This window comes from Ptychodera flava, chromosome 21, assembly GCF_041260155.1.
Source record: "Ptychodera flava strain L36383 chromosome 21, AS_Pfla_20210202, whole genome shotgun sequence".
Taxonomy (NCBI): domain Eukaryota; kingdom Metazoa; phylum Hemichordata; class Enteropneusta; family Ptychoderidae; genus Ptychodera; species Ptychodera flava.
The window spans coordinates 10,312,263-10,336,983 of record NC_091948.1 but is presented as its reverse complement, the minus strand read 5'-3'; the positions used below and the strand labels follow the sequence as shown (position 1 = coordinate 10,336,983).

General features: G+C 37.5%; 1 protein-coding gene and 1 pseudogene across 1 annotated transcript; both read right to left on the bottom strand.

Annotated features, from left to right (window-relative positions):
• Positions 1 to 4,378: 4,378 nt before the first annotated feature.
• On the bottom strand, positions 4,379 to 12,250 carry LOC139121369 (zinc finger protein 546-like; annotated as a pseudogene).
• A 7,953-nt stretch (positions 12,251 to 20,203) lies between these two features.
• LOC139121370 (gastrula zinc finger protein XlCGF26.1-like) lies at positions 20,204 to 22,992 on the bottom strand. Its single transcript, XM_070686193.1, has 2 exons — positions 22,888 to 22,992; positions 20,204 to 21,516 (listed from the first exon to the last, which is right to left on the bottom strand). Exon 2 carries the CDS (start codon positions 21,473 to 21,475, stop codon positions 20,342 to 20,344), a length of 1,134 nt encoding a protein of 377 aa, XP_070542294.1. The 5' UTR covers positions 21,476 to 21,516; positions 22,888 to 22,992; the 3' UTR covers positions 20,204 to 20,341.
• Between the last annotated feature and the right edge of the window lie 1,729 nt (positions 22,993 to 24,721).

Sequence of the window (24,721 nt, the reverse complement as noted above, 5' to 3'; positions counted from 1 at the left end):
CATTCTACATTCTTTGTAATATTACAGAGAATATTCAAAAGGTCTTGGACGGATTTTATTGCCATTGAAAAGTTACAGTCTCAAGATTTTAAAATAAAACATCATCATACTTCTGCCTTTCTTAAGGTAGAACGCGCCTCGGGGACAGCTATTCAGACTCTCAAACTTTTACAATTCTTTTCTGATATACCACTTGTGGGGAGTTCATTTTAATACTCTTGGTGTAAGAAAACTTTTCACTGGCTTAGTTTTTGGAAATTCGAAAATTTTAATTTTCTCTATAGAGTTAACAAGGGAATGGCAGCCATTGTGAATTTTAAATATCGGTAAATCTTGGATTATTTGTTTCTCTGGGACCAAAATTTGCATGGTGACTCCCAATTTTTATTCTTGATTTTAAAAGAGAATGGTTGAAAGATTTTTTAAGGAAAGATTGAGCAAAAGTTTAAGTCTTTCACTTTCGAGGTGCATACTACCTTCATTATAATCTGATAAAGTTTTCTTAAATCAACCAAAATGATGGATAATGTGAGTATACTGCTGTAGACATGCTCCTTGTTATCCCATAATGCATCACTGTGGCTGTATCAAACATTGTGTACATACTAAAAACAAAGACAGCATACTCAATTTGTGTTGTACAACGGTTATTTATACAAGGATGACACAAATTTGCAAAGCCAAAAAATATCTCGCGTATTTTGTGTCCATCGGCGACAAAAATGTAGGTCTGGGTGTAACCTGCCATAGTGTTCTATGAGTAACATACCCTGCATTTACCCTATGGCAAAAAGTTCTATGAGTAAAGTATGCTTTGTATACCCTAGTGCACATTGCATCATGGAACCAGTGAAAGAACTACGTAAGATTATTTCGTAAATTCTGAACTTGACTATTTTCTAGCCAGCTTCTTGGACAGGCAGTAGGACTGCAGTTCTGCAAGTAATTACATGTATTTATTTGCAAGTATCTGCAGGGTACAAAACAAGCACAACGTATAATCTGGATTCCATCTGATGAAATGAAACAGTATTAACACTTACTGAGATATTCATGTCGCACAAGTAGAAAGGCTATTGCAAATTACTTTGAAAGTTGTAGTTTACCTCTTATATACCGTGGCTGAAAATGACAATATTCCTCTGCAGACAGTAATTTCCTTCTCTAGATTTTAGCCATGCTATGCAGATTTGACCTACACACTGCAGATTGTAACTTCCTTCTTCAGATATTACAATTTGCAGAGCGTAGCTCGAATTTGGAGAAGGAAATTACAATCTGCAGAGCGATAGAGTCCCTTTTTGCCATGGAATATGTAATGTAAAGGAAAAGCTGTTTCAAATTCAACAGATTTACTCATTAAAATGGTGGTCAGCTTGATAGATCACTGCAGGTCAAGATTACTGATCATATACATCTCCATGTATGGTCTAGAGAGGGCGTATACCGTTACAGTCTTGCTTGCACCTGCATGCATTGATTAGACTCTTTCATAGCCACTCACTGGCTACACATTATAGCCTAGCTCAGGAAGCTGCTGCAGTTAGTAAGAAAGTACTTCTTTTTGTTCAGCATGAGTTTTGAGATAACTGTGAAGTCCTAACGTCAAACCATAGTCCCTCCAAAAGAGGGACCTGGTCGAAGTTTGTTAATTCGGATTCTAAGATCTGAATCTGAGGACCTGAAAGTCAACTCTACCAGTATTTTTTGTATAAAAAGTTTACCTATATGTAGGCATTTTTTCTTGAACAAGTCATTGACAATGACATAGTCCCCACTTGTAATAGGGGAGTATTAGTCTTGATGGGGCAGGGAAATGTGGTCATTAAGAAGTATCACTGGAGTGTATATGTTGAGATCTATGGGCACATAGGTCTATGTCGTTGTTCCCAATTTGAAACACATGAGGCATATCTAAGTTATGGTTCTAAATCGGGAAAAAAGATCAGACCTCTAGCTGTATTGGCCAGCCAAGAAATACATATGCGCATAATAATGAGGTACAAGATGTGACATCTTAAGGTCTAATATCCTATCAGAATTGGAGGGTATAGAACTTGTGGTTACTGAGTTATGCATATATATGTATAATCAAGGTCAAAGGTCATAAGGTCACATGACATTTTGAAAAAAAATTGTATTGCTAATTAATCCCTATATGCCAAAAATCAGACCTGTAGCTCTATTCGCTTGCCCAGAATTAGATGTGTGCATAATTAATGAGGTAAAGCGTGTGTTGTCATAAGGTCTCCCACCCTACTAAATATAAAGGACATAGCTCTTGTGGTTACGTATTTATCGACATAAACGTATATTCCAGTTCAAAGGTCATCGAGGTCACATGACATTTGGTCAAAAAATTTCTATCCTATAGTTATCCCTATATACCAAAAAACAGACATCCAGCTCTATGGGCTTGCTCAGAATTAGATGTACGCATAATTAATGAGGTACAGTATGAAGCATCATAAGGTCTCCCATCATACCATATATGAATGGTGTACCACTTGTGGTTACTGAGTTATGGACAAATATGTATATTTGAGGTCAAAGGTCACGGAGGTCACGTGACATTTTGTCAAAAAATTGTATTGCTAAGTTATCCCTATATACCAAAAATCAGACCTCTAGCTCTATTGACTCGCTCAAAATTAGATATGCGCATAATTAATGAGGTACAATATGTGGCGTCATAAGCTGTCCCATCATACCAAGGGTGTAGCACTTGTGGTTACTGAGTTATGGACAAATATGTATATTTGAGGTCAAAGGTCACTGAGTTCATGTGACATTTTGTAAAAAAAATTGTATTGCTAAGTTATCCCTATATACCAAAAATCAGACCTCTAGCTCTATTGGCTCGCTCAAAATTAGATATGCACATAATTAATGAGGTACAATATGTGGCGTCATAAGCTGTCCAATCATACCATATATGAAGGGTGTAGCACTTGTGGTTACTGAGTTATGGACAAATATGTATATTTGAGGTCAAAGGTCACCGAGGTCATGTGACATTTTGAAAAAAAAATAGTATTGCTAAGTTATCCCTATATACCAAAAATCAGACCTCGAGCTCTATTGGCTCGCTCAAAATTAGATATGTGCATAATTAATGAGGTACAATATGTGTCGTCATAAGCTGTCCCATCATACCATATATGAAGGGTGTAGCACTTGTGGTTACTGAGTTATGGACAAATATGTATATTTGAGGTCAAAGGTCACGGAGGTCACGTGACATTTTGGAAAAAAAAATAGTATTGCTAAGTTATCCCTATATACCAAAAATCAGACCTCCAGCTCTATTGGCTCGCTCAAAATTAGATATGTGCATAATTAATGAGGTACAATATGTGGCGTCATAAGCTGTCCCATCATACCAAGGGTGTAGCACTTGTGGTTACTGAGTTATGGACAAATATATATATTTGAGGTCAAAGGTCACCAAGGTCATGTGACATTTTGTCAAAATATCTGAGATATCTGCGTGAATGGATGGACTCACAGATGGACTCACGGACGGACATGACCCAATCTATAAGCCCCCTGGACTTCATCAGTGGGGACTAAAAACTGTGTCACTGCATCCTTTTTGCAATATGAATACGATGAGAAACTAAATTTTTATTTTTCTTGGCCTTATACATGGGAGTCTATGGACTGCCTTATACATGGGAGTCTATGGAGACTGCCTTATACATGGGAGTCTATGGACTGCCTTATACATGGGAGTCTATGGACTGCCTTATACATGGGAGTCTATGGAGACTGCCTTATACATGGGAGTCTATGGAGGTGAAAACTAAAAAGTCCTCTAACACGGCCAAAATTGATCGCATTGTGAAACAAATCGACGCGCATCTGTATGGGGTAGGGAACTATCTTTGTGCAAAGTTTGAAAGAAATTGACCTGGGAATGTCTGAGATATCTGCGTGAACGGACGGACGCACGGACATGACCAAACCTTTAAGTCCCCCCGGACGGTGTCCATGGGGACTAAAAAGTGGCCTATTCAGAAAGCACATACACTTACAATACAATTTAATTTCCCTTGTAGGGATTTAATAAAGTTTTATCTTACACCTTTCTAAGGGAGCACCCCCCCCCCCCCAGCAAGATCTGCCTCTTTGAGCCTACTTGCCACAGTTTGATTGATTGAATACCTTCAGATGTCGATGTTAGCTTGTCACAAAACATCATCAGACTAAATTGAGTGAACTTTGCTTCTATCCCAGGATAGGGAAGTGGGTCACTGCTAGCTAATGCACAGGCGCTTGGCACATTGCTGGGATAATAATTGTATTTAATATGTAGAATGTCTATATACGACTCGATTATTCAATAAAAGAATCACCGTAGGTGATATTAGTTTAGGCCTATAGGCCTACATGTTGACTGGCATTATATACCCGGCGAACGCAGGATCTGCATAATCATCAATGTGTAGAATGTCTACATGACTTGACTATTTAATAAAGAATAACGGTTTGTGATATTACTGTACATGTCGGCTAGCTTAACCGAGCGGCTGTAGAGCTCTGAGGGCTTGGGCCTGGCTTTTCACCTATGTGGATTCTGATGTGTTCTGTCAGACTGTGTTGATGTTTAAATGTTTTACCACATTCTTTGCATTCAAATGGCTTTTCACCTGTGTGGATTCTCGTGTGACGCCTCAGTGAGACTTGATATGGAAATGCTTTGCCACATTCTTTGCATACAAATGGCCTCTCATCTTTGTGGACTATTATATGGGCCTTCAGACCACATTGATGTGCAAATCCTTTCCCACATTTTTCGCTGCATATGGTTTTTCACCTGTGTGGACTTGCATGTGATACTTCAGTGAGGCTTGATTTCGAAATGTTTTGCCACATTCTTTGCATACAAATGGCTTTTCACCTGTATGGATTCTCGTGTGACGCCTCAGTGAGTGTTGATATGGAAATGCTTTACCACATTCTTTGCATTCAAATGGTCTTTCTTCTGTGTGGATTCTGATGTGTTCTGTCAGACTTTGTTGATGTTTATATGCTTTACCGCATTCTTTGCATTCAAATGGCCTTTCATCTGTGTGGACTTTCATGTGACGCCTCAGTGAGTCTTGAAATTGAAATGTTTTACCACATTCTTTGCATACAAATGGCCTCTCATCTTTGTGGACTATGATATGGGACTTCAGACCACATTGATGTGCAAATCCTTTCCCACATTTTTTGCATGCATATGGTTTTTCACCTGTGTGGACTTGCATGTGATACTTCAGTGAGACTTGATATGGAAATGTTTTGCCACATTCTTTGCATACAAATTGCTTTTCACCTGTGTGGACTCTTGTGTGACGCCTCAGTGAGACTTGATATGGAAATGCTTTGCCACATTCTTTGCATACAAATGGTCTTTCACCTGTATGGATTCTGATGTGTTCTGTCAGACTGTGTTGATGTTTAAATGTTTTGCCACATTCTTTGCATACAAATGGCTTTTCGCCTGTGTGGACCCTCGTGTGACGCCTCAGTGAGTGTTGATATGAAAATGTTTTACCACATTCTTTGCATTCAAATGGTATTTCACCTGTATGGATTCTGATGTGGACCTTAAGATAGCTTTGACGTGCAAATTTTTTCCCACATTCTTTGCATGCATATGGTTTTTCACCTCTGTGGACTTTCATGTGATACTTCAGTGAGTCTTGATATGTAAATGTTTTACCACATTCTTTGCATTCAAATGGTCTTTCACTTGTGTGGATTCTGACGTGTTCTTTCAGACGGGCTTGACGTCCAAATGTTTTACCACATTCTTTGCAGTTAAATGGTCTTTCACCTGTGTGGATTTTGATGTGTTCTGTCAGACTGTGTTGATGTTTAAATGTTTTACCACTTTCTTTGCATTCAAATAGTCTTGCACCAGCATGGGTTTTCGTGTGAATTGTCCAGCTCTTTTTTCTCTCTCCAGGGCTGCTTCCATGTGATGAACATTCAAGTTTAAAATAGCCATCTTGAATCAGGGTGTGCACAATAAATGACACAGCTGTTGGAAGGGAAAACATAAATTAAAACACGATAATTGTCATTGTGAATGATATAGTTCCCACTGGATCTGTTATGTTGGTGCTGTTGATCCCTGTTGGGATTGGCTGTGCAACTGCTTACTGTAATATTCCAAATGGCCAAAGGGAAGAAGCTTGCACACACATACTTACATACATACGAAAAAATGTACGTATGTACGTGCGTATACATACATATGGATATACCATACAGACATACATACATACATGCATATAGATAGACATACATACATACCACATACATATATACATACAGACCTCGAGATGCATGCATGCAGACAGACAGACAGACTACAGACATACACACATACACACACACACACACACCAACCCATCCATCCATCCATCTAAGAGAAGCCAACCCTAAGATCATGCATACCAAGTTTCCAAGCAGTTTCAAATAAATTTTTCTTACCAAAAACGTGAAAAATTGCCCAAAAAATACAACTGTAAAAATTCTACCACAATTTAAACAATCTCACCATCAAGAACCTGCATACCAAGTTTCAACCAAATCTGGCCTATGGTTACAGACACTGTTCCAACCTACTGCTCACCAGATGGCCAATTGATTCACTAAATGGCAACTTAAACAGTCAAAACAATCACCAAACTGGTGACTCGAAATCTGTTGTGTTTGTTCACTTCATTGCAGTAAATTTTTTTACTTCTTCGTCTGTCGCCATAGTACTACTGTTGCCATTGCCAGTATAACCCCCTCCCCCCTGATTTTAGAGTATAATAGGTCGTGAAAGTTGGCAAACTTAATTTTCAGATCAAAGAAACTATTAAATGATGTTAAAACAATGAGACATCAAAGTTCCTGTGACAGCAATGTAAGGAAAATGGCACGTTTTCCAAGAACTTTTATGAATCTGAGTCCCGCCGTCCCCGTTACATAAATAGAATAGCCCCACTCCACAGACACTTCCACCATTTTATTTTTATTATCGTTCACGATTTAGCTAATGTGGTTTGTCATCCTCTAAACATGCAATTTAAGTTGTTTTCAGCAATTATCCTTTCACCTGTGAAGAGTTTTTGTCGGTGACTATACTAAGTTGTTGCTTTCACAAGATATGGACCGTTTGCAGCGTTTGAAATATCCAGTGGTCATGTGGCAAAAGACCACCAATTATCTCATTTCGACCACAGATTCTATTTTGGGTGGTCAACCCTGACCAACAGGTTACTGAGGTCATGCTAGTACACCGCAGAGCTGTAAATGCCTCACACAGAGTTTATTGCTAGGAGTATCTAGAAACAACAGAATGTCCTCAGAGGTAGACACTTTGGCAGTTATGTAGTGCATGTCTTGTCTGTTCAATCACTGTCCCTCCACTATGAGATGACGCTGTCCTTGTGGCAAATTTGACAGAAAACAATCCTAGCAAGTCTGCAGAATGGCTTAAAACATGTAAAAATCGAAACAAAATGATCATCTTCCAGCTATATTAGACTGTACCATTTACTATAATAATTGGATATGCAGATGTAAGTCACGGTCTATTGGCTTTGTACCAAGTTTGAAAGAAAGCAGTCAATGGCTTCAGACATGAAAAAGGGAAAAAAATTGGCTGTTTGGTGGCCATATTGGATCATATGGTAAAGTAAATTGATGTGCATATGTATACCTAAGTGTATTATCCATGTGCATTTTTGAAAGAAATTGACCTAGGCATCACATGGCCATATTGGATGGATCACAAAACAAATTGATGTGCACATGTATGACATAAGGAGTAATCCTTGTACCAAGTTTGAATGAAATAGCTCCAGGCGTCTCTGAGATATCTGCGTGAACAGACAGACAGACAGACACACGCACGGACATGATCAAACCTATAGGTCCCCCGGACAGTGTCCGTGGGGACTAAAAATACTACTTACCATCCACAGAAAGTGAATCATTTTGATAATCCTGGAGTATTTTGTCACAAGTTGACTGAAATAATTTGACAAGTTCATCTCTCTGGTCAGAAGTCTGTAATGCTTCACCTAAAGTAAAACAATAGAGAGAAATGAAACATAAGGCATATCAATGTGGCACACTTGTTAAAAGGATAGAATTTTGCATAATAGTCTGCCTGTCTCATGGGAATACCAGTATGGTAAGTCACATTCGAATTGTTTGGCAAATCAGCTGTGCTTCAATGATAACTCTGAGCAGGAAACAATAACAAAATCCAAAATTACAGACAATGGTACTTTGGGGTTAGAAAGCACAAAAAGTGTCCATTTTTTGTCATGTATTTCCATGATAACCATATTGGGATGAAAAGTACATGTAGCTCACATAGTTTCAAAAGTGTTGATGAAGACATGGGATAGCTGAGAAAAGTTGCTGAACCCAAAAACATTTCATAAACAAATTTTGGAATAAATATTTAAAGAATAAATTCACACTATATAAAACTTTGTTGCACTCAAAACAACTCTGCAGACTTTTTTAAACCTATAAACAAGTGATCTAATGGCCGATAGAACTCTGCTGTGTTATGTAGAGAATAACTAAATTTGACACATGGGTTGATGAAGGTGGAAATCTTTGATAGCTCATTTCAGGATGGCCTGACCAAAAATGGCAAAAATAGCTGAAAAAATACAACCTTGAAGATTTCATCATAATTTGAGCATGTCACATTAAGATCATCCTAAAGAACATGTCTACCAGACATGTAGTATTTGAGAAACACATATTTTGACTAAAAATGGTCAAAATTGCCCCAAATTACAAACTCGCAGATGTCATCATAGTTTCAACAAGTCACATTTAGTTCATCTGTAGGAACCTGCATACAAAATATCAAAGATATCAGACAAGTACCGTACATTTTGAGTAACAAATTTTTCAACCAAAAATGCCAAATTGCCCCAAAAATACAAAATTGTAGAATAATTTGAATGTATCATATTTTGATCATCCCTATGAAACTGTACACCAAATATCAAAGCTATCACACAAGTGGTTTTGGCACAGGGTTCTGTAAAATTTTCCACAGATTATGTCCACAGCAATACAGAATAATAAAATGGAAAGCAGGGAGACCTGCTGTATGAAACAAAGGATATTGATTTTTTCTAATGGAAATGACAGAAGAAAATAAGTGCTGACTTTTCTCAAAGAATGACCCCCACCACAGTTTGCCATAACTTGTTTCACAAAAGTACCTGCAGAATATGTAATTTTCTTAAGAATTTTTACTGAAATATCTGACAGCATTTATACTTAATATTATGAAACAATCTTTATATGTGCCCCATTACTGCTTATATGCAGAGCAGGAAAAGTACAGAATTTTGGTTACTTTATTGTGCTGTGCGGGTACGGGTGATATCATTGCTTACCAATTAGCAATTTTATTTTTTGTGAAAAACAAATTTGCTTAAACTCTACTTGCCAAAAAATGATGTTTCAAGTCAACCTTTTCAAAAACAGTGCTGTCAGGATGAGTAAACAAGTCATTGACAATGACATAGTCCCCACTTGTAATAGGAGTATTAGTCTTGATGGGGCAGGGAAATGTGGTCATTAAGAAGCATCACTGGAGTGTATATGTTGAGATCTATGGGCACATAGGTCTATGTCGTTGTTCCCAATTTGAAACACATGAGGCATGTCTAAGTTATGGTTCTAAATCGGGAAAAAAGATCAGACCTCTAGCTGTATTGGCCAGCCAAGAAATACATATGCGCATAATAATAAGGTACAAGATGTGACATCTTAAGGTCTAATATCCTATCAGAATTGGAGGGTATAGAACTTGTGGTTACTGAGTTATGCATAAATCAGACCTCTAGCTCTATTCCCTTGGCCAGAATTAGATGTGTGCATAATTAATGAGGTAAAGCGTGTGTTGTCATAAGGTCTCCCATCCTACTAAATATAAAGGACATAGCACTTGTGGTTACGTATTTATCGACATAAACGTATATTTCAGGTCAAAGGTCATCGAGGTCACATGACATTTGGTCAAAAAATTTCTATCCTATAGTTATCCCTATATACCAAAAATCAGACATCAAGCTCTATGGGTTTGCTCAGAATTAGATATATGCATAATTAATGAGGTACAGTATGAAGCATCATAAGGTCTCCCATCATACCATATATGAAGGGTGTACCACTTGTGGTTACTGAGTTATGGACAAATATGTATATTTGAGGTCAAAGGTCATCGAGGTCATGTGACATTTTGTCAAAATAATTGTATTGCTAAGTTATCCCTATATACCAAAAATCAGACCTCTAGCTCTATTGGCTCGCTCAAAATTAGATATGCACATAATTAATGAGGTACGATATGTGGCGTCATAAGCTGTCCCATCATACCATATATATGAAGGGTGTAGCACTTGTGGTTACCGAGTTATGGACATATATATATATTTGAGGTCAAAGGTCACCAAGGTCACGTGACATTTTGTCAAAATATCTGAGATATCTGCGTGAACGGATGGACTCACAGATGGACTCACGGACGGACATGACCCAATCTATAAGCCCCCTGGACTTCATCCGTGGGGACTAAAAACTGTGTCACTGCATCCTTTTTGCAATATGAATACGATGAGAAACTAAATTTTTATTTTTCTTGGCCATATACATGGGAGTCTATGGACTGCCTTATACATGGGAGTCTATGGAGACTGCCTTATACATGGGAGTCTATGGAGGTGAAAACTAAAAAGTCCTCTAACACGGCCAAATTTGATCGCATTGTGAAACAAATCGACGTGCATCTGTATGGGGTAGGGTACTATCCTTGTGCAAAGTTTGAAAGAAATTGACCTGGGCATGTCTGAGATATCTGCGTGAACGGACGGACGCACGGATACACGGACGCACGCACGCACGGACACACGGACGCACGCACGCACGAACATGACCAAACCTATAAGTCCCCCCGGACGGTGTCCGTGGGGACTAAAAATACCGCAATTATACGGTGTCGCTCAAATTTGATCAGAATTGGTACATAACAAAGATCAACAATAAGTGTTATTTCTATCTGTTCAGTGCAGGAAAATTATACGTTGATGTTATGACAATTTCTGCACAGTACAACCAGAAAAACAACAAGAAATATTTGAACCAGAAAATTAAGAATGACAAAAGTAAATAAGGTCTGAAACTTTAGGTACTGAAGGTCAACTTTAGCAACATGCATAGCAGAGAATCTTTCTACCATGGATGTACAAAAATAGACATCCATATGGTTTCAGCAGATCTGTTAATATGTCACAGTTCATAAACAATGACAGGAATGACCAATTAGCTGTTTCAGTTACTGCTACCACTCCCAAACATAATAGGTACCCTGCATACAAATAGGTTAAAGGTCAAAATCCTCTTATTCAGATGTGTGGGCTGATTCAGTTCACTGCCACCACTCCTGCACACTTGCAGTATTTCCCTTTTTCTTACCTCATTTGCACATTTTTGACACTGATGTGTTCATTTGAACAAATTCACATCTCAACCCCTACATCTACCTGTACACCAAATACTGAGACATCTACCTGTACACCAAATACTGAGACGGTAGCTTTGGCGGTATGGGAGCCTTTGTGTGTGACGGACATACATCCGCACATACATACCCACAAATATACAGACATACAGACATGCAAATCAGATGCAAATGAACTGATTCAGCTTATAGGATAACCTCACATTGGTATACAAAATGTGAGCTAAAAAAATTGTTGCTATACCCATTTCATCCAACCCCCCCCCCCCCCACAAACAAACAAATGGTCACCCCTTATGATTTATCACTATTTAGAACTCAGGAGCTGCTGCACACTGCTATCCTGGAAAAAGACAGTGTAATCCCTTCCAAAGACATTACCGGTAAATTCAATATTCGCTTGAGCTATGGTCAGGTACGCGGTGAATGTCAATGGAGAGTTCGCTGTTATACCGACAAATGACTGTAAACCCATTCTCGCGAGCCAGAGCATTTTGTGGAGGGACCGTGAATGAACGCATACCTTGGTCAGTAAAACTGTACATCGGTTCGTGACTGGCCATGCTTTCCTATCCAGTTACATGTAAACGTTACTGTTTCGTCAGATCGTGGAGCAAGAAGCCAGACGTGGCCTAAAATGAACGACGTTAGGTGTGAGCGCTTTACAAAATGCTCGACGTCGTCGCCGGTGCGATGCGAATAACCGTAGGGTCATAACTTTTTTTAATGCGCATGCGTCATGTGGTATTCCCATCAGGTGTTGATTAGCTCACTTGTTCACACACGTGGGCTATGTCGCAGCGATGGCTGTCTGTTGGTCCGATATCTCAAAAACGGCTGATCAGATCAGAATCAAATCTGGTACATAGATTCAGTTAGCAAATGGCAAGAACTGATTAGTTTTTAGGTGGGTGTGGCTTGCATACTTTTTGCTCATTTGCATAATTAATGATTTAAAAAAAAAAAACGGATATACATTGAGAACGACTGCACACATGTTGATGAGATTTGCTACAAATGTTGATCACATCAACATATATCAGTTGTGAAAGTTTTAAATATAATTCCCAATTTGCATAGTTAATGATATGGATTTTAGGTCACTTGACATTTGTGTTGAACGTACGCGTTCGATGCAGGTCTAGTCCGAACTTTCGTGTTAATTCTTAAATAGACCAAATAATCAGAGACAATGAAACTGTAGTGTTGAATTATTATTTTAACTTCATTTTGGGAAATTTTCACTTTTGTACTACGATAAATGGCAAAGCAGCACGACTACAAACTCACGCATACCGGCGATTTTGGCGTCCATTGTGAGCGTTGTGCCGTGACCTCAAATGTCCCGCGAAGTAGATCGAACATATACCTATTTGATAGGCTGTCCGCATGACTTATTCTGATCGCATCACTATTTTTTAGGGGTGGTACGAAAGTAGAGATCATTGGCTTCATTTTGAGGGGGGGGACGTTAAAATCAGCTAAGAAAAACTCAATCTGTGATCAAACGTTGTGTTTCGTTTGTGCTTTTTGAAAGAAAATCTTGATTTCCTTAAACGTTCGGCCCCCATTAATTTTATGATAAATATTAATTGTAACTCTGCAATAATTGTGACTCTGACGATGCGAAAAATGATGCCCTTTTTAGCGAGTATGGATTCACTCCAACTTTACATTCGGGCACTTCCAGGAATTCACATACACTTAATCAGCGCTTCGCCGCATGTTCTGTGTCAGGATGTCTAAGCTGAGTTCCGACGTTCACGATTTTGCAGCTAGATTTGTCTGATTTCTTATCAAACGCAAGGATCTAGAGATATATAGTTCTATACTTTACCCTTTCAAACGTTATCTTGTTCGAAGTAGTTTGATTTCCAGGTGATATTTTTCGATAGACACTGAGAAGTTGTCAAGCCAGCACTGCAGTGTAGGCATACGTACGTGCACCGCACTTTGCGGATGCTTTATAGTGAAATTTTACTTTCGATCTTTAGTTCCGGAGAAGGGGACTATTTTGGTTCTCTCTGAAGAACAAGGCCGTAGATTATTAATTTGTTCTTTCCTCATTGATCGTGTCCCGGACTTTGGAAAAGTTGGTTTTAGTCTGGTTTGTATTTCGGACCGCTGACTTTGAGGGTCTATGGTATTTCCGGGGCAGTGTAATTTTGCATCCAGTTTAATTCAGTTGTTCATTCTATAAATGCGTGTTGCTGTTTTACGGCATAGACAAAGGGTTGAGAACGAAGTTTTTTTACTTTTTTGAAAAGTTCTTTGTAATTATTGTTAAACTTAAAATCTACATTAATCAGACGTATTTCATAGGCATAGTTGTAATCACACAAAAAAAAATTAAAAAAATTCCTTTTGATTAATTTAAATCAAATTCTAAAATGTCACAGGTATCATTTGATTGTTTACAGGTATTGTTTATTTGTTTACCTTGTAAACAGCATTCTAAATAACATTTTTCATTTATAAAAATTAAAAACCACTGAACATTTCATCAGCAATATCAACTAAAAATTTCATCAATTTTCAATAAGAAATGCTTGAGTTATTGCAAAAAGCACTAGAAATTGCAATTCTAGTTTCCTCAAACAATGGCAATTCAAAATGGGGTCACCTGGTTGTTATGATAACTCCAGGTGTCTACTATTGCATAATTTCTAAATGGGAAGCCTTTTTTTCAAATTCAACAGAACATATCTCTGCATGTACTGAACCGATTTTCATCAAACAAAAAGCAATCAATTGGTCTTGAAGAGAGCTTTCTTGTAATATATAATTTATTATTATTGTAGCTGTCTATCAAATTCAGGTAAAATCCCTATTAATGAACTTTCCTATTTCCTAATAAGGGTTATTTATCTGAATTGACTCGACCAAAGTTGACGAAACTTGCTACGTACATTGAAGATACTATGATACAACAATATTCAAAGTCATTAAGCATTTTAACTTCGGCCAGTTCCGAATTTGCATATTCAATGAATTTCCCTAATTAGGGATATTTATCTGAATTTACTGCACCAAAGTTGATGAAACTTGCTATGTACATTGAAGATAATATGATATAACATTATTGAAAGTCGTTAAACATATTTACGTCAGCAAATTTCTAATTTGCATATTTAATGAAATTTCCTAATTAAGGATGTATATCTTGATTGACTCGACCAAAGTTGACGTAACTAGCTATGTACATTGAAGACACGATGATTACATTATTCAAAGTCATTTAGCATTTTTTTCAGCCAATTCCTAATTTGCATATTTAATGAACTTTCCTAATTAGGGATATATACCAGGATTTACTTGATCAAAGTTGGTGAAACATGCTATGTACACTGGTGATACCAGGTAATAACCTCTAAAAACAATATTGAAAGTCATTTCGCATTTCCATGTCAGGTAATTTATATCTGATCATGATTTGGTGAAAATTGTTCACGATGTTGATCATGAACACTTTCAATGAAGTTGCAAGCATGTGGCATAAATTTAAATGTACACAAAACTGCAATATATAATGAATAACGTGAGCGTTTCAGTTCATATCTGGTTTTTGTGATGGAGCTGGAAGTGACTGTGACCCAGACAGTGACTTAAAGGGGCGGTCGTTGGAACTGCGCGTGTGCAGCTTTCTTGTTTACAAACAATGTACTTCATGCATGATATCCAGATATTTATAGTTCTACGTTTGAGACGTACAGGGAATAGAAGTAAAGTTTGTGAGGGAAGTATAGATCTCGGAGTTACCAGCGATCTATACCTCCTGCGACCAACACTCTGAACACTGACTGACTTTGTGTCGATGTGACATGCTATGACGTAATCCCAATGCCAAGGGAAGGATAGATCGCAAAGTTACCTGCGTGCTGTACATCCTGCGACCAACACTGGCTGATTTTAAAACAATAGTGTTGATGTGATGTGTTATGACATTCGCGGCATTGATAATCGATCCCAGATCATTGTTGTATTATGATTTATTATATTAACTTGAATTTATAAATTAAACGGTAATTTTATTGGAGGAGCGTAATTGCAAAGGGAAGTATAGATCGCATGGGAAGTATAGTTCGCAGAGACACCTTCGAGTTATACTTCCTCTGGCCAACACTAGCCATTGCATTGCGGTGATGCCCGTGAATCGTATGTTGCGAGGTTTGTGGCATCGATAATCGATCCCGGAAAATTGTTTTGGTATGATTTAGTATTAACTTGGATCTATAAGTTGAACACGATCAGTAAAATGCATTTGGAAGCGTAGGTCGCAAGGAGAGTATCGCAAGGAGAGTATGGTCAGGCTAACTTTGTACTAATGACATGTATTAATAAATCTACCTTGAGACGTACGTAACGCTTCTGATGCTTACAGGGAAGCCGGGCAGGGAAGGAAAGATCGCAAGGGAAGTATAGACCCCGGAGTTACCTGCGACCAACACTGACTGACTTTGTTTTGGTGACATGTTATGACGTAATCGGATGCCAAGGGAAGTATAGATCGCAGAGTTACCTGCGTCCTATACATCCTTCGACCAACACTGGCTGTTATGATATTCGCGTCATCGATAATCGATTCCGGATAATTGTTTTGTATGATTTAGTATTAATTTGAATTTACAAATCAAAAGGTGATATTAATGTGATTGGAGAAGCGTCGATCGCAAGGGGAAGTATAGATTGCAAGGGAAGTCTCGATCGCAGAGTTACCTGCTGGCAATACTTCCTGCGACCAATATTGACTGATTTAAAAAACAATTATGTTGATGTGACATCGATATCGGATAATTGTTTAAGTATGATTTAGATCATAACTTGCAAATGATTCATGAATCTATAGATTCAACGAAATCAGTAAAATACATTGGAAAAGAATAAATCGCAAGGGAAGTATCGATCGCAGTCACGTGCACCTACGATCATGATACTTCTCAGCGACCAACACTGCCTTTGGATATTGAAGTTAGATGTTGCGACATTCGTGGTGTTGAAACGTGTCAGTAGCAGTAGATATTCCTCTGAGAAAAATAAATTCAACGAAATGCGTGCTGTAAAGTTGTAAAAGTTGTTTTAGTTGCGTAGATATTGCAAGGGAAATATAGATCGCAGGTGTGTTTGCGAGAAAACCATGCGATCTACCAAACTATATATTTGTTCTGATTTGATCCATTTGTAATGATGAGATTAATATTTTATTTCTTTAATTCAGTAAAGTATGGATGTGTCCATTTATGCCTTTAGGATATTATTGTTAGGATATTATTTATTCCATCTTGAGTTTCGTAATTTCATATCGCAAGTAATTACAACAATCTCACCATGGCTAATTTCTAACACCAAATAGCCGAAACATACACATCAAACATGAATATACCATACAATACACAATCAGACCAAACTACAGAAAAAATACACAACTAATAACATGCTGACACGAAAACACAGTTTCCCTATCAGATATATCAATGAAAGGGAAAAATGTACCATCTATTCTTTTTCAGGAGACTTTTCCACAGATTCAAATTCATTATAAACAGGCTACCAAGTGGGCGATATATATAGCTCTGCTGGTAGTTTTTGATGAAAACAACAATAATTGACAGCACGGCACTCGAGAATCAAATTCAAAAGCGACCAAAATGGATAACGCTAATATGGTGTGTCTTTGCATTGGATATATTTCCAAGATATGCATTCTGTTATGCAACATAAAAGCAAGTTATAGAATACAGAATTTGAACTTAATCTGTAATCATAGTGACTCAGGTTACCCAAACCATAGACCCTCGAGAGTTTTTCTCGAGGGTCTATGCCCAAACTTGGATTTGAAATTGTTGCTTTTCATTTTATCTTGAACTTGTAATTCACCAAAAGGATCGATTGAAAGATATTGATGATTTTCTCGACTACAGTGAGTTTGATAAGTTTTTCTTCTAACTTTCATGTATTGCTGTGTTACTCCATGTACTTGAAAAACCTTCTACACATTCAATAAGGTGTTTTGACATGACCTTTTGAAACAATGATTAACTTGCCAGAAGTCTTTTTCACAGTTATTATCAGGCTTTCATGTACTTCCCATGCTGTTGTTTCTTATACCAACTTTTTGACAGTTTTAGCCAGTGTTTACAAGCACACACTTGTCAATGATTATAGTTTATCACATTCCTGGCCACTGGGAGAGTGGGATCGCCGGTGTGGGAAAAAGAATCTCACATATCAAGGACCTGGAATCAGATTTCTCACTCTCGTTGGGGATATTTTGTCTCACACTCGCCTCCGGCTCGTGTGAGACAAAATATCCCCAACTCGTGTGAGAAATCTGATCCCAGGTCCTTGGGGGTGTGAGATTCTATTAGACTTACCATTATAGAAACATACAACCCATCATCACATATAATGTCAGTCACTAAAGCAAAGGTTGTTTTACAGTAGAATCTGAGAAACAGGTTGACAAAAGAAGTTTTTCCTACTCAGTGTGATATATATCTGATTTGCATGGCGTAAATAAACAGAGACCCCGTCACTCTTGTGAGGAATTCTTGATAGAGCAAACCTTTCACATTTATATAACCAGATATGAACTGAAAATGCTCACTTGTTTCATTGTATATTGTGGTTATGTGTAAATTTTAACCATGGCCACATGTTTGCAACTTTATTGAAAGTATTATGATCAACGTAATGAACAATAATCACCGCCGATTAGGTCATGAAGTATACAAATATGTAATCAGCTGAAATAAAAATATTAAAGTTCTTTTACTGCTGTCATTGATCACCACTTAATATAGCAAGTGTAATTATCGTTGGCCACGTCCTTCAAGCCATATATGCCGAGCTGTGAAAGCTCATTAGACATGCAAATTATAAATTAGCTGACATGAAAATGTGAAATGACTTTTGATATTGTTTTAACCTGGTATAATCATCAATGTACATAGCATGTTTTGCCAGCTTTGATCAAGTAAATCCCAGTATATATCCCTAATAAGCAAAGTTCATTAAATATGTAAATTAGGAATTGGCTTAAGTAAAAATGCTTAATGATTTTCAATAATGTTGTATCATGGTATCTGCAATATATGTAGAAAGTTTTGTCAACTTTGGTCAAGTTGATTCAGATATATATCTCTAATTAGGAAAGTTCATTTAATATGCAAATTAGGAATTGGCTGAAGAGAAAATGCTTAATGACTTTCAATAATATTGTATTATAGTACATAGCAAGTTTCATCAATTTTGATCAAGTCAATTAAGATAAATATCCCTAATTATGAAAAACCATTTAATATGCAAATTAGGAATTGGCTGAAGTAAAAATGTTTTTTTGATTTTCAATAATATTATATCACAGTATCTTTGATGTATATAGCAAGTTTCAACAACTACAATCAAGTTAATTCAGATATATCCCTAATTAGGAAAGTTTATTAAATATGCAAATTGGGAATTGGCTGAAGTAAAAATGTTTAATGACTTTCAAAAATATGGTATCATAGTAGCTTCAATACATGAAGCAAGTTTCATCAACTTTGGTCCAGTCAAATTAAATATATATCTCTAGTTAGCAAAGTTCATTAAATATGTAAATTAGGAATTGGCTGCAGTTAAAACGCTTAATGACTTTCAATAATGAAAAATCATAGTATCTTTAATATACATACCAACTTTGGTCGATTTTGATCGAGTCAAATAAGATAAATATCCCTAATTAGGAAAGTTCATTAAATATGCAAATTTGATTTGACTGGATCAAAATTGACCAAACTTGGTATGTACATTGAAGATACTATGATTTAACATTATTGAGTGGTGGTACAATGACAGCAGTCAAAGGAGGTATTTTTATTCTTGCTAATTACATATTTGTATACTTCATGATCTTTTAGAATTAATGGGCGGTGAATATTGTTCGTTATGTTGATCATCATACTTTCGATGAAGTTGCAAACATGTGCCAAAGGTTCAAATTTACACATAACTGCAATAATAATGAAACACGTAAGCATTTTCAGTTCATATCTGGTCTTGGATGTGAAGATTGTGTGGGGTACAAGTAATAGGTTCAGGTCGAGAGACACAGAATGGCCAGAGACAACTCTGTGTTATGTCAATGAATGACCAAATTAAGTCCTGATCTTTATTGATACCACAAGTTCATATATACATTATAAAAGGAATAATCATGAGGATCTGAGAAAGATTTGTCTAATTAACGACACACCCAATCCATAATTTGCATCATTAAGAGGGGAGTATGAAGGCAGAGCTACATCATACAAATGATTCCCAATAAGATTGAATGTTTGACACACTCATGACACAGCTGAATGTTTTTTCTCCTGTAAGGATTCTGATGAGTTTCTTCAGATGGCTTTGACGTGTGTATGTTTTTTTCACATTCACTGCATTCATATGGCCTTTCACCGGTGTGGATTCTTATGTGACATGCAAGTGTGGCTCTCTGTCTAAATCCTTCACCAAATTCTTTGCATTCAAATGGCCTTTGATCTGTGTGGGTTCGTATGTCATTAATAAGTACAGCTTGGCTTTGAAATGTTTTGCTGCATTCTCTGCATTCAAGTTGTCCTCCTCGAGTGTGGATTCTCATGTGAGTCTTCAGTGTGGCTTGATATGCATATCTTTTACCACATTCTTTGCATTCAAATTGTCCTCAAGTATGGATTCCCATATGTCTCTTCAGTGTTTCTTGATATGCCTATCTTCTACCGCATTATTTGCATTGTAATGGTTTTCAATCTGTGTGGATTCTTATATGATTCCTCAATGTGGCTCTTTGTCTATATGTTTTACCACATTCCTTGCACTCAAATCACCAGAATGGATTCTCATGTGTCTCCTAAAACAGTCTTGCCTTGTGAACGTGTTTCCACACTTTTCACATAAAAATGGTCTTTCCCCTGTGTGGATTCTTATGTGACTCATGATTGTGGCCAGCTGTCTAAATGTTTTACCGCATTCTTTGCATACAAAGGGCCTTTTTCTGCTTCCCTGGCGACCTTTCAAACTGTCTTGATTTCTGCATGTCATGTCACATTCTTTGTATTTGAATGGCACTTCACCTGTGTGGAATAGTAAGTGATCTTTAAGTGCAAGTTGGCTGAATGTTTCACCACACACTTTGCATCCAAATGGTCTTCCAGCTGAGTGACTTTCCTGGTGATTCTTCAAACTGTGTTGACTTTTGTATGCTTTGCCACATTCTTTGCATCCATATGGTTTCTCATCTGTGTGGGATAATATGTGAGTCTTAAGTGTCGTAATACGCTTAAATCTTTTACCGCATTCTTTGCATACAAATGGTCTTTCACCTGTGTGGGTTCTCATATGATTCTTCAGCGTGGGTTGATGTGTGAATCTTTTGTCACATTCTTTGCATACAAATGGCTTTTCACCTGTATGGATTCTCATATGATTCTTCAGTATGTTTTTATGTTTAAATGCTTTACTACATTCTTTGCATCCAAACGGTCTTTCAGTGGCATGGATTTTCATGTGCTTCTTCAGACGGCCTTGAGTTACGTATGTGTTACCACATTCTTCGCATCCAAATGGTCTTTCAGCCGAATGGGTTATCATGTGAGCCGTCAGACTGCTCTGGCATGTGTATGTGTTGCTACATTCTGTGCATCGAAATGGTCTTTCACCCGAGTGAATTCTCTTATGATTCTTCAGTGAGATTTTACGTGTAAATGTTTTACCACATTCTTTGCATTCAAATGGCCATTCACCCCTGTGTATTCTGACGTGTTCTTCCAGTTCACTAGAATTTGTACACCTTATTCCACATTGTTTGCATAAATACATATGCATATTCTTATGACGTATTTCTGCTCCAAAAGCATCATGATTCGTATCTCCTGGGCTGTTTCGTTGTGATGAACATTGAAATATCATATGGCCATCTTGAATCAGGGTATGGATAATAAGTGATACAGCTGAGGAGAGAAAAAATATAGCGTCAATAAAACTGAAGTTGAGACACAATTCCAAGGACAGGTTTAGAGGTGATCGATAAGTGTAGGAACAACCAAATTCTGGTATTGACTTAAATTCAATCATTAGTTGGCTCTCACTGTGGCCCATATACTTCGATAATTACAAAGAAAATGAAAAATTACAAAAAGCAAGTCATTGTATATGACACTTTCCCTGCGAAATGATCAATGAACCTGGAAACCATACACGGAAATGATGGTGAAGTGGTATTGGTCAGTTCATGAACCTGGCTATTTTAACGCGTGCTGTACAATAAAGCTGTCCGCAACACAATAATCCTCAGAACTTGCCATCAAGTCTGAAGATCACCGTCGTAAACCTCTGATCAGGCCTCTTTAAGGCAACAGCTTGGGGCTACCTGTAAGATTTTTGTGTAGGTCTGTGGAGCGGAAAACATGCTCTAGCTCACGAGAATGCTGGAGATTTACTGTTGCTCACATCAATGGCGATGACTGCTTATACTATAGTATGATGCTGGTTGCCAGTGCTTTGTTGCTTGTTCTGAGTATCGCATCCACCAGACTGTTTTGATTTTAATAATATAAGTATTTATTTTCATCCCGAAACCCTGACTTCAAAATTTCACCCTATTGTTTTACAAGCTTACTCACTTCATCGCCAGGAACTTCTAATATCAATTTGAAGGCCATTGGCAGAGCAGTTTCTGACAGGATGACTTAACCCTTTGAGAGCCACAATTTTTTCACGCCAAAATTTTAGTACAACATGTTACCAGTTTTTTGGAAATTTATTGTAATTTTTTGGATAATTTTGGACCACATAGACATCATATTTTATTTGCTACAGTTTTTAATCAAAATTTTGGCAAAAACTGAAAAAATTTACCAGAATTATTTTATAAAGGTGACAAAAATTGACCTTGGTGTTCAAAGAGTTAAGTATCAAATTCGGATAGTTTTCAATCGGATTCGAACCCACAACATATGGCATCAGTCGCCTAGCTGAGAGGCCACAGACAGAACCACTCGGCTAAATCTCCACTCCCAAAAAAGAGTGGTTCAATAGCCGGCTAAGTTGTTACATTTTAAAATATTACAAAAAATAACCAAAAAATTAATTAAACACTTGCAATTGCAGATTTCATCACAATATGGATATGTCTGACTTTAACCTTGTGCCGCAAGGTACATGTATGCCAAATGTCAAAGAATAGTAGTGTTCCTGAGTTTTTATTTTTTGACCATTTTCACTGTTTTGGTTTTTTTTTTGCTCTTTTGCATATTTTTGAAGCAGACAAAGTCATCTGAACAAATTCCCCATTTCATCCATTGAGACTAATGATTACTTACCATCCACAGAAAGTAAATCATTTTGATAATCCTGGAGTATTCTGTCACTGGTTGACTGAATTAATTTGACAAGTTCATCTCTCTGGTCAGAAGTCTGTAATGTGTCACCTAAAGTAAAACAATTGAGAGAAATGAAAAATAGGGCATATCAATGTGGCACACTAGTTAAAAGGATAGAATTTTTGCATAATAGTCTGCTAATCTCAAGGCAATACCAGTATGGTACCAGAATGAGTCACTTTTTCACCAAAATGTCTTTAAACATGGTCACTTTTCATAAAAAACCTCTAAATATGGGCCAGTTACATAGAAAAAGTTCAAATATTTTAGGAAAACCTTCAAATCATGCAATAGTATAACAGTAAAATGGCAGGGTTCTCCTACACTACAAAGCAGTGCAGGAAGATCATTTTATTTATGAACTCATTTAAATTCATAATCTAATTAGCATATATAATCCTTGTTCAGGATTTGATTTGAAAATATACTAGGATATTGAAGTAAATTCACTTCGGTCCCTCATTTCATCTCCACTTGATAGAAATACACTAACAGAAATACAACATTTTTATGCATAATATCATACTGCAGCTTGATGAATTTGGCATAAATACTGATTATCGTTCAGGACTCAAGTGCAATTGGGCACTTTTGTAAGACTAGAATGACTTTTAGTTTTAAGTCTCTGACTCTTTTGTTCTATGATGGCATTTAGTGGTGAAATTACTATTATCGTTCTTGATTTAGTCTCAAACATTACAGACGATATACTCCAATAAGGTTTACTTCATGCAATGGCCATGATCGACCCTCTTTACCGGCGGGCCGCCTGCGGCGGCCCACTACAATAAATTGACTTTATGTAATACCCCACGGCAATCTTACCGTAAAATTCCCAATTGAAGCCGTGGCTTGTATTAGAAACATTTTTGAGGGACCCCTGGGATCACGCACTGAATAATGGTAATGGCCGCACCTTCAGCGGCCCTGTCCAGTAAAGTCTACTTAATGCAATAGCCATGATCGACCCTCTTTACCGGCGTGCCACCTTTGGTGGCCCACTAGAATAAAGTTGACTTTACGTAATGGCCCATGACCCTCTTAACCGGAGGGCTGCCTTTGGCGAACCACTCCATAAAGTTTACTTTATACAATGTCCTGGACATGAGTTGTATATGGAAATGAAGTTAAAAATTGCCTTACAGTCGTCCTAATTAACAGGCGTTTCAATGGATGTGGCTGAGAAGTTTGTGCACTGGCATCTCTGCTACACGAATAAAGTGCGCCGCGTACCGGACTTCAAATCCAAACCATGCGGGTAAATTTGACATATGGGTTTTGGTTATTTTTCAGGGGGGGGGGGGTCATCAATTTTTTTCGTCTGACAAAGGGGGGGGGGGTCATCTTTTTTTCACAAAAAAATGCAGGGGGGGGTCTATATTTTTTTGAACACCGGCGACAAGATTTTGCCGCCCCCCCCCCAAGCCGTAAAAACTGAACGCTCCCTTAGATAGGAGCACGCTACAAGACCGGTACAACCACAGTTGCGAGTGTAGTGATACATAGCGGCCGCCGCGTAGTATGCATTATTCTATGCATACTACGCGGCGGCCGCTATGTATCACTACACTCGCAACTGTGGGTACAACTAAACTTTGGTGGTAGATGTTGTTTTGAACGTCGTTTGAGAGGTGGGCTTGACTTCCATTACGCATGCGTAATGTGGTATATACTCTACATGATTCTTCAGTTAAAGGTATACTGTCACCTGTTCCAATTTTGCCACAGTTACCATGGAAAGAGAAAATCTAACCAATCACAGATTTTAAGCGGG

What these genes read in the sequence shown, in the direction of transcription:
- LOC139121370 (XM_070686193.1), bottom strand. Translation starts at nt 21,475, where the DNA reads ATGATATTTCAATGTTCATCACAACGAAACAGCCCAGGAGATACGAAT.